This window comes from Glandiceps talaboti, chromosome 2 (genome assembly GCF_964340395.1).
Source record: "Glandiceps talaboti chromosome 2, keGlaTala1.1, whole genome shotgun sequence".
NCBI classification, from domain to species: Eukaryota; Metazoa; Hemichordata; class Enteropneusta; family Spengelidae; genus Glandiceps; species Glandiceps talaboti.
In genome coordinates, this window is record NC_135550.1 from 7,649,092 (window position 1) to 7,661,279 (window position 12,188).

Here is a 12,188-nt window from a genome sequence, read left to right on the forward strand (position 1 = left end):
AAAGTAACAGGTGTACTCCCTTGAGAAGGTGAGAAATTCATAGTTCAACCATGGATCAGTGAATGTGCTAATGGTATTATAATCAAAACGGTCACTCGACTTCAGGGGCAATCACCTTTAGTTTATAAATATCTGAGATCCCACCTAGAATAGGACAAGGTACACTTCCTCTCCAGAGATGGTGCTCACCAAGTCATGTTGCAATACTTTCAATGCTATGTTTGCTTTACAAAAGTGAAAGCGCTCAGAGTTAACGTTTTGTAGAATCAAGTCTTTCGAACTTTGCACTTTTAATATCCAGCTGAAACATGATATGAAAGAATGGAAATATTTTAAAAGTGAATTAATTTCTGTGTTTTGTTGTGAGTGGGTGCTAAATTGATCATTATAATATTAAGTTTATTGTTTTTACTTTTATTTACTAGTCTTCAAAGTTGAGTGTGCACTTTGCCCCATTGGGTTCTGACAACCAGATAGATGGGAGTGACACACAGAGCGACACACAGAGTGACGGATGTGTTACAGAAGGAGGATATGATGCCGATAGTGAACAAGAAATTGACGATAAGCGGAAAGGTAAGATCTAGCATTAGAGTGTGTATTTATTGGTTTTAGAGGCAAAAACTTGTCCTTGGACTAATAAAGATGATAATGCAAGTATGTAGGTAAGGGTTCCTCAAACCTCAAATTGGGGAATGCAGACTGAGATGCCCAGTTTCCCCAAGACCCTACAGCATACTACAACTCAGTGTAGACCTGACCTGACCTGACCTGACCTGACCTGACCTGACCTGTATTTTGTACTTTTCACTAAGTTGACCAATACATCAGACTGTAGCACAGAATGAACATGTATCGTACTACTGCTCACTGCAGGCAAACTAGAACATGTGTAGTAATAATTTTGTCCCTCTGAACTGACTTCACATCCCAGCATATAATGTCAGATGTCAATTTTGTATTTTTAACCATCTATGTGCATTTTTACCGATAAATGCAGGAAGAGAAAGACCCATTTCTGTAAACGGTTCAGGTACAGAGGAAGAGTCACCGCAAACTTTGCTACTTCATCCACCTATGTGTAAACTAGTCCTAGAACTCCTAGCTGCCAATGTTGACGTTGACTACACTGATGTCACATGTTATGGATTGCAACAATTGATTGCCATAGCAACTACATGTCAAACTCATAGCACAGCATTATATTATGATGGTTTGGCTACAAGTCTGCTAGACGTGTTCAGTGAATATCTAACCTCAAGTAGTAAAGATTATCAAGGTAAGTTATTCAATTCTACCCCCATCTGTGTAGATGTGTAAATATTATGATGATTTGTGCTATTACTTGTACTCAGCATTATTCGATTATCATTGTAAGATATTCAATATAGGGTATACCCCTATTGACCAGGTGTCTATCTATGGTATGTTTTATTTGTTTTGTGTTGATTGCATAAGATGAATTTCTTGCACAAAAGTGAAGTTTGTGTTTTGAAACTGACAATTGAGAATGAAATGTAATGCACTATCAAAACAATCATATACAGTAATGTCAAGTAGCTTTGGGAAATTGATTTTGTTTTGTAGCCAAAATTACACTCTTTGTGTGTGTCAATGGCTGTATCACTATTTGTTTGCCATTTCTGGTATTATCTAATTCTGAAGTAGAAACTTGACAGGTGTACTTGAACTGGTGTACTTGAATTTTTTAGTATAAATGTGGTTCCTTCCTAGCATTACTATGTGTTTCAGTTTCAATTGTTGCGCATCTAATTCTCACTACCAACAGAAAGCACAAAGTATTTGCCAACAACAAAATGTATTTGCCATCAACAATAAAATGTGTTTGATCAATGGAACCTGTCCCTTTAAAAGTTTGGTCATTTGTATTTTGTTCCCGTTGACAGTTTGTTGGTTTTTTGTTAATCCAAAATACCAACATCACTCCTTTAAATGGCCATTTCAGTGGACTTGTGTTGCTGCAACCAATTCCAATATTTGTGTTATAATTGAGTCGTTAAACGCACAAAATTCTTCCAAAGACCTTTGTGATATGTCAAGAGGTATAACGCTTAGCTGTATCAAGTAGGTCTTTCTTGAAGAGAGGGAAAATGCTCGAAGGGGGTATAGAGTGGACTTTACCTTTTTTGGAACGGCTGGATTGACCACTTTGTGGGTTTGCTTCGCTTTCTCTGAACAGATCAATCACTTGTAAGGGCCTTTTGCATCACATCGGTTTTAAGTTCCACGATCAAATTTCAAAGAGATTTCCGACTGAATGGACATGAAAACTGGCTGGAAAGTCAAATTGAGAGGGTCCTTGACGATTTCAGTGCCGAGTTATTGCCTCATTTACAGATTATTTTTGAAAGGTGTGAAGTGGAAAACGGGGAATTTGGAAAAGTAAAAAGGTCCTCATGTCGTACAGACTGAAGATGTAAATTCTTCACAGAGTTTGTCGCTAACTTTTGTGTGGCCCAACAAGTTTATTTTTGTAGTCTGATTTTGCTGATAAGTGGTGTAAGAATAAACCGACGAAATGCAGTTGTTGTGTCACATTATTAACGAAACAGTCTGAGAAAGTACAAAACACTGTATACAAATATTATTGATGGCTTGATGTTGTAATTGCCGTAAGAATCTTGTGGATGACTTTACCATGACCAAAGCTCTGCTCAAACATGTCCATCCTGTACTTTACCATGAAGGCATTGGTGCCCAAGAGTCGGACTGTTATCTTGATATCATAGCTATTTTTTTACAAAGGGCAATGTAAACACACGATTCAGCATCCACGAGGATCCTGTTCACTCTACTACACCTACTCCTCCCCTCTCTATTCTCTAGATTTGGGTGGGGACCGACATCTGCCTTCCATCTATTGTCATGCTGTTTAGACTGCCAGACAATGTAAACTTTGGAAAAAACTCACACAGTATAAGATTTAGGTCTTAGTGAGCTGGGCTATATCTTTACAGGTATTGTGCCTGTCTTATGTTTCCATAAGAGCAATTTAAAAACCACAGTAATCGCATTTAAAGATAAGCTCCGTGATATCAGCCATCCGGATTACAGAGAGTCACACAATGGAATGTACAAAACATCCACGTCTTTACTTTCTAATGGAATTTCTGTTTTCCTGAGTTTGTATATTTACTAAGTGTTCATTTTGTCACAGCCATTAGTAGGTCAATATTTGGAATACGTCTTAAAAAGACTTTGGTGAATTGGTGAACTATCACATGCATGGAAACAGGTATCTCAAAATGATCAAACATATGAAAGAGAATATCATGAAATGATCAAAAATGTGAAACAGAATATCACAAAATGATCAAACAATTGGAATAGATATCACAACTATTAAAATCATGCAGCAGGTATCACAAAACTGTCAAAGTTATGATACAGAGATCACAGAACTATCAAAGTCATGATACAGAGATGACAAAACTATCAAAGTCATGATACAGAGATGACAAAACTATCAAAGTTATGATACAGAGATGACAAAACTATCAAAGTCATGATACAGAGATGACAAAACTATCAAAGTCATGATACAGAGATCAGAAAACTATCAGCTGATTTAAGCCCCTATTGTCTTACTCTTGATTCATACATGAGTAGTTGATCATGATAGTGTATACTATCTATAAAACCAGTGAGGGTTATCCCAAGGAATAGCTTATTTCCAGATCAGCCACTTTCAATGTAACTGTGCACCATCAGTCAGATGAAAGATGGAAGATATAAGAATTAATTGAAGGCCTTTTTTTTTATTACATATAATTGTAATTTGCTCGATTGGGATCGCACTAAACACTTTCCTTTAAATTCCCATAGCTTGCCAAAGTCTGATTTAAATGTTGGTCAGTATTGTGACCTTTCTCTCACGGAAACTTAAGACAGACGCAGTGCATGATTGTAAAGATATTGCCTAGCTCACTGAAACCTAAATGCAAGTTTGTTCACAAAGATAGTTATTGAATACTTTATGTCTAACAGTTCTTACTCATGAATCTGATTTTGACAGTGTCGAACAATCTTTTAAATGGCCTACGTGACACTGCACACTCGTCAGTGTTGTAGTCTGAGTGACCAGTGTCGTGAGTTTACATGATGGTACTAGTGTATTGGCTGGTATGAATTCTTAGACATATTGACTTTGTATTGATACCAACAATAGAGTTGTCCAGCATGAAATGTCTGTATGTGAGGTTGGTATGACTCCCAGACTTAACACAAAACTACTTTTCAACAAGGTGTTGGGACAATATTGTTATAGCCTGTTACAGTTCGTTGACAGTTTGGAATCTCTTGCCTGACAAATTTGTTGCCCCTCTATGAAGACAAAAAAAACCCCCTGACTTTGGGACATACTTATTGAACACAGGTGTTTGCAGTCATTGATTTGTTTTTTCATTTTTTTTGTGGTAATTTTCTCAGGCTTACTCAGTCTTTGATGGAAAATTGCCATACATTGAATTAACATATGGCGTATAGGGCCGATACCAAACAATGATATTATTGAAGATTCATGCAAATGCATTGTTCATTAAGTGTGATATGCTGAAAGTTTCTGTACACATACATGAAAACAAAAGTTACCGACAGTTTCCCAAATTTCTACACATTTTTGTTACTTGCAGATCAAACTAAAGAACCACTGCATTGATGTTTCTGTTTTTAAATTTGAGCAAAAGTTTGCTACACATTATTTAGAATTTTTTGAAAGTCACACTATATTGAATTCTTAATAATAGATTTATTTTGATATTTTAGTGTGATTATATTCACCAAGTATGAAGTATTTGAAGAAAAAAAATATCTGAAGATTTGCATACGTTTGATGAAAATGAATGTACATAATTTGTTTTCACATTTACTTGTAGTAGTAAGGGATTGATAAATTCTGTATAACAGCAAAACAAATTAAAGATTTTGCAAATGTCTGAAAAAATAATGCCTGTCCAGCTTTAGTTAATGGACCAATCTAATTGGTAGTTTTTAGGTCACTGTTGTTGTTGAAAGTAGACAAAATTAATTCTTACTCACAATGTTAATACAGAGGTTCCAAACCCAGAAATATGGATGTATGTATAAAATATAGACTTAAGTGACAATAAAATGAAGCTACTTTGGAAAGGTAAATTGGAAACGAATGCAACGTTTCGATCCAGTCACATCCGATCAGTCTACTGACCTTAATCATGCAAGGCTTAAATTATTCAGCGTTAATGTCTTTCTCTCTCTCTTTCCGAAACTCCAATATAGACATTGAGTTTCCATGTCTGTCATCAGACATCCAAAACCAGACTTTAGCACAACTGTTCAGTCTGACATTGTTAACATGACAGATTTCTATCTTTGTGTGTTTTTATTTAGAAATCCAATCACTTGTTTTGGAGCTGTTTGTAGTCTTGGTAAGACACAACATCTCATCCCAAGAACTACAAACTTTCATACGGTTCATGCAACACAAGGATGTGCCAATGGTGAGTTTTGTACAATGTGTGTTAGGGGCAAGGTCAATAGTTCAATGTAGGATAAAAAACTCAATTTTTTTACTTTGGGGGTGGAGGGGGTTTTGAACCATTTTGGTTCTCATCTTTCAAAATCGATTTGACTTTTAATGGATATTTTGTACCCCTTAATACAAATCAAATTGAGAAATGGAAGAATTTTTGCTATCATAATAGTTAATGCGTGTGTGGCAATAAAATTAAGTAAAATGTCAGCAAAAGAACTATTTTTTACTCACTACATATATACTGGCTTTATATTCATAGCACTACACTACATAAACTACTATACACTGATTTGAAATTCATTTTGGTTTGAAGCAATTTTCAATTTTGGCCAATTTAGTTAGAGGGGGTGGGGGGTGGGGGGGTCTGAGGCCTAAGTATAAGAATTTAGTCTTTTATCCTACTTTGAACTATTGATCTCACCCCTTATGTAGAGATTAGGTACAAAGGTCAAATACAAAAATTGTAATCTCAAAATTAAAAACTCTATGATTTAAGTGTTGTTTGATGTTATCGTATTTGACTTACTACTAGTCGATGGTTATCATTGAGTTTATGAATTGTGAATCACTAAATTAAAAACTGTTGAAAAAAGTCAGAATGATGATGAACATTTTGACGATGATAAAATTTGAAAATTCCAGCATATTAACTATAGTGTTTGCATAGTACGTACCCATTTCATGACGTATAGGTTTGATTTGATTTAAATTAACATGTTATCAAATATTGTTCGTATTTATTGTTCATAAATGATTTTTTTTTACAGGATTTACTGCTGTGTGCCTTGACCAATGTTGCCAGCAACATGACAACACAACCATCCCATATATTGTGTTTTCCAACCAGCATGATAACAGACAATGTTGACACCACGTCTCCACCACCACCACCAGCGACTACAGACTCCAGTCATAAAGTACCCAGCCCAGTATACAATGACTCCAGCAACGCCCAGAGAAGTGATGCCATATCAGCTACAATACTAGACTCTCCATGGACAATAGCACCCTTGCAGATACCCACTGTGGATAGTCCTACCTGGATGCCCTCCGTCAAAGGTTTCAGTCTATCTATGTGGATGAGAGTGGAAGGCAAAGAGGATACCGAGTTGACCTCTGACCCCATCAAAACTCTGTACAGAGAAGATAGTGCAGATAGTTTAGGTAATGTAGGCTGGAACAATCTTAGTCAGATCTTGTTGTCTCGTCACTCGTTGCAATTTCAAGAGTGAATGCTGAATATTCTGTAACTGTAAATGCATGAATGTTTTATTCTTGTGATCTAAATAGTGAAATGTCTTTGTCTTGATCCAAGTATCTGTAAAACTGGTCTATCTCCTTGTGTAGTGTTTCACTTTTCCCAACAGTTTTGTTTTAATCTGCACTTCAGATATTTTTCTTCCAAAAACTGACAGCGTCATTCTCTTCCCAATATATAGATATTGATAAAGTGGAACCCCTGACTGAGATGAAGAGAGAACCTAGTGTTGGTGCCAACGTTGATAATGACAGTCTCCATGTATGTTCCATTGGAAGCAGGGAAGTTTTATTGCAAATTTGGTACAATCCTACAACCAATGATCTCCTCCTTAGGTAAGTTTTACCAGTTGTGGACAACAGTTTACCAGGATTAGTAAACATGGGATGTATGTACACTCTACAGTCTAATAGTATGACTAGAACTATAACAGTTTTTGTTTCCCAGTTGGACAGAAAAAAAACACTACAATTAGACAAAACAACCAAGGCAAACTTAGAAGCATTTCAAATACTGATAAAGTCTTTTAAATATTGACAAAGAGTAAACTAGTTTTATTTATATTTTATTAATCTTTCATATACACTATACAGACACCATTTCAATACCTAAACACTGTTCTCTCAATGGAACCTGTTGCAAGATTATGTACATACAAAAACAAACAAAGAAGGAACAAACTAGCACCAAAAATTTACAGAGGCACAGTGTACTTTAAAAAAAGGAAAGATTTCTATTTACCAATTACATTAAAATTCTACATTCTTAAGTTATCTTTTAAAAATCGTTGCATTCCATACATGTGTTTTTAGTTATTGCTTTCAGGAATGTGTTTACAAATTATCATAACTCCAGTACAAACTTAGAAGTATTGCTCATTGTTTAGTATGTTTACATCACATATTTACACTCTATTTCTACATACATAAGACTGTTATGACTAACAGTGTAATTCAACAATTTAATTGTTTTGAAACAACAAACAGAACGATATGACAATAAACACTATGATATGACAACAAACACTATGATATGACAATAAACACTATGATATGACAATAAACACTATGATATGACAGGATAGAATGAAGTAGGTCATTTCACATATCTCTGTTCGTTGGTTGATTGATTAATTGATTGATTGATTGATTGATTGATTGATTGATTGAATGTTAACAATGTGACCATATTGTATTTGATATAGGTTGGTTTGGGAATCAAAGGACAAGAAGGACGTTGTCTTGGTAACAAAGCATGTGTCCAGGATGTTAATTCCTGGAAAGTGGCAACACATGGCTGTGTCTTATTCGGAGAAAGTTGATGGGAAAACAACATGTGGAACGGTGAGTTAGATGAAACTAATATGAAAACATTGTGAGTGTTTCATTGGAAAAAAAATGATATGGCAACATTATGGGGGTTTCACATACACTTTGTGTATGCATGCAGCAAATATGACAGATTGCACTATATGTTTTTCATGTTTAGTTGTTCTTATTTGTGGTGGATGAATATGATGTAATCTGATTGATGTTTTTTAACCACTGAAAACTGTGATATAGTGTAGTATGATGAGGCAAGTAGTGTAGTGATTCTAACATGATATAAATTGTATTACAGTGTTCGTCGTTGTGAAGTGATGAGATGAAATTGACTTTGTTCTTATATCTTCATCTTATAACAGGTTGTATTGATAGTGGATGGTCACCACCAAGTTGATGTATTAATGGACTACAGGACAATATCACTATCCAAACAAGCTGAACGTATTCATTGTCTGATTGGACATTCTAAGAAGATCCAGGATTCCGATCATCCCCCTGTCACTGTTTGGCAGATGAGTAACATCATGATTTTTGCTGGTAAGTCCTCAAAGTTTACAATGGTCAGAAAAATCTTGCCATAATTTTTTTTTTTTTTTTTGAGCCAATGGAGTAATCAATTGTTGGCAAGGGTGTTCATGCATGTACATTTTTTTGTCTTTTAAAGGCCTGGGATTCAGTTTGAGAAGGATTACAGTTGATGAATTTGTTTGTGCTGGACAACTGTTTTTCCCACCTAAATTTTAATCCTAATGAGCACCATGCAGGAAAACAACATTTGTCAACAATTTTTGTCAACTAAAAGTAGTTTAATACATCTATTTACCAGTATAAAATTCTAGAGATCATAGGGCAGAACAGTAAGTGTAAATTTTCGATAAAGATAGGCCTGGAAGCCAAAATAAACAGCCATAAATCTTTTGTTGTGAGAATATGCAGGTATGTGACCAAATGAGTTGACCAAGAGTTGACCCTTGGTTTAGTTCCATGTTATTGAAATTTGTAAATCTGTATTATGTTTTACTACCTTACTTAATAATGTATACATAGAATGGAAATGCTATGTTGATGGTAATTCCATATAGAACGCAGGGCTAAGAGTACTTATCAATGGTTGGATATTTGTCAAAATATCTTAAGCGTGTACATGTATATACATGCACACAATTTTGCAATACAAGGTTGTACATGATGTGCATAATGTCATTGAACCATGCACAACTTGTACACATACCACTGGTACCAGTGTGTGTGTGTGGATGCTTGTAAACCACAATGCAGTGACCGATGACCACATTGTGACCTTGCAGCAATTAACTACCACTAGCGTTTCAAGTAGTCAATAAGGAAATTATCAGTGTTAGGATGCAGTCAGGGCAATGACTGAATCTGTACTTACGACCCCCCTCTCCCCCCCCCCCCCCCCAGTAATTAGGTCATGGACAACTGCTGAGTCTACCTGTTAGCCAATAACCCCCAAGTAAAATACTAAGTCTACATGACCCCCAGTAATTAATTATAAGGTCATGAATTGCTGGATTTACCTGTTACACCCATTACTCCCATTAAAGTGGTGAATCTACCTCTTACACCTATACACTGATAATCCTAAGTAATTTGTCATGGACAATGTAGTAGACTCTTTCCGCAGTCCTCAGGAGCATCGCTAAAAGAGCTGTTTTGCATATACCGATATCTACTGCATAATTATACTCGAATATCCTTGTACTGTTGGCCCTCATGGACTACATAGGCCTATCATTTGCTGATGCATTACTGTGATGTCCCGGGGCATCCATCGCAGTAACACATCACTGAATGATTAGCCCAATGTAGTCGATGAGTGGCCACAGTACAAGGATATTGGAGTACAATAATTGTGCAGTAGATACAAAACAGCCCTTTTACTATTGATGCTCTGGAGGACTGGTGAAAGAGTCTAGGACAATAGCTGAGAGTATTACCATGGTTACATGTACAATCATAACTTCCAAAAAGGTCAGATGAGGGGTCAGAATCAATACCTGAATCTGTCCGTTGGTATTAAAAACCTCCAATAAGGTCATCAACCTTTATATCATGTTGCCCTTTATCTAGACTACAGGATGTGGTCACATTTCTCATAACCACAACTTGTATAGGTTGTAGGATAGACTAAAAGATTTTTGTATACCAGGAATTCCTAGCCACAACCTAAACAGTCCCAGGAGGGGTAGAACTTCAAGTTTTAATTATTTAGTCTATGCATAACAAAGACTGTCAGAAATATATAGAGACAGTGTGTCGTTTGTGACAAAATGCTGACCAGGCATGGAGGCTCCATAGACTAGTTTTGTCTACTTGAAACAAAAAAGTTAACCACAAATATGCTGGGCCCATATACTTTGTCATCGACAAAATTATGGCGGCTCCAAGGGACTGAATAAAGTTAGTGAAATTATAACAAAAAACTAATTTAAAACCACAAATATGCTGAACCAGTGCATGCTTTTGTCATCGACAAAAGTATGGCGGCTCCATTGGACTATATAAAGTTAGTGAAATTGTAACAAAAAACCCAAACCACTAATATGTAGAATCAGTACATACCAATGTCTTTGTGATACTTCACACAAGCGCCGACAAAAATATTGGAACTCGATTTATTTCATCTGTTTGTAACAAAAAGTAAACCACAAATATTTAGAGCTTCTGAGATCAATGTACTGCTTGGTATGTTTGTAGTGTATCTGGTGGTAACTGTTTCAAAATGAACGGTCTATCAAAAATTATGAACATTCACAACTACTTTAGGTATCTATACCAGATTTGAAATCCAGAATTACAGGAAAAAAATCAGATCAAACAACAGTTTCATGATAATAAATAATAGATAATAAAATAATTTAGGGATGAGATTGATAAAAACCCAAATTCTTTTAGTTTGGGGGCAGTGTTGCAGCCAGCCTTTTGAAAGAGTGGGACATAGTGTCCCGAAACTTTCATTTTTCTGGGTCATCATACAATTTTTGGGGGACATTATAAAAAAAAGCGCCAATAGCGTTGTAGCACAACTGTACAGTTTTTCAAAATATTTACCCATATGCTGACCCATGCTAGATATTTGCTGAATGATTACGCAGTTGCCTATCCAACCCTGTTGTTATCTATGCAATATACATGATCATTTGGCTATTGCTATAGGTGTGGTCATGTTGCTAAACATATTTGCATACAATTTTAGTGTGGGTCAACTATGACCCGTCACTTCCAAAATTGTGGGTCAGGTCCAAAAAATGTGTGTCAAATGACCCAAAAAACCCCTCTGGCTGCAACACTGTGGGGGTGGTTTTTTTGAAGTATTTAAGTTAGCTCTCATCCTACAAAATATATCAAGGAAATTTCGAAATCATCCATTGGTTTAATATGTAACCTGCTTGATATAAAATACAATTAAAATCACAAAACCTGAAACAAGGTGTTGTCTTGTTCAACAAAAATCTTACTATAAATATTGCTGCATTTTATCATCGGGCTCAACAAAAATCTGAACTTTGCTACATTTTACATGTATAATCCACCACTACAAGAATCTTTCCAATAGAAATACTTGTTGAGCAAAATCAGATAGCCATGTTAATAGTAAGATGTTTCTTGAACCAGACTATAAAATGTAGCAGTGTCTAATACTAAGATTTGTCTTGAGCCAGACACCGTTTTGTATCAGGTTTCATGACTTTCATTGTATTTCAATATACACAAATCATATAATGTGTATTCATTAATGATATAGCTGTACTATGGTCACAATATGCATATCATATGTCCATACTGGTTTCTTAGTATCAATTTAAACTCATTTTATAAACTTTTTTTTTATCTTTCCCAGAAGCTGTACTGAGTGCACAACATGCATACCATCTGTACACACTGGGTCCAGACTGTAGTACTCTGAGTCGATGTGTTTCCAGCAAACAACTAGCTAACTATGAAATGTCCATTAGTAAAGATGTCTTAGATGCTGGATTATCAGTAGACATGTTAACTGGTGTCACTGATATGGACATTAAACCACTCCGGGTAAGATATCTTACAT

At 35.7% G+C, this 12,188-nt stretch overlaps 1 protein-coding gene across 1 annotated transcript in view; it reads left to right on the forward strand.

Moving 5' to 3' along the window:
* Positions 1–12,188, forward strand: part of LOC144453765 (lysosomal-trafficking regulator-like) — an 88,982-nt gene that overhangs the window by 45,660 nt on the left and 31,134 nt on the right. The window contains exons 10-17 of the mRNA XM_078145114.1: positions 426–576; positions 1,001–1,279; positions 5,389–5,498; positions 6,301–6,697; positions 6,973–7,126; positions 7,996–8,134; positions 8,476–8,653; positions 11,982–12,172. Coding sequence (XP_078001240.1) covers positions 426–576; positions 1,001–1,279; positions 5,389–5,498; positions 6,301–6,697; positions 6,973–7,126; positions 7,996–8,134; positions 8,476–8,653; positions 11,982–12,172 — 1,599 coding nt within the window. The remainder of the gene's footprint in view (positions 1–425; positions 577–1,000; positions 1,280–5,388; positions 5,499–6,300; positions 6,698–6,972; positions 7,127–7,995; positions 8,135–8,475; positions 8,654–11,981; positions 12,173–12,188) is intronic.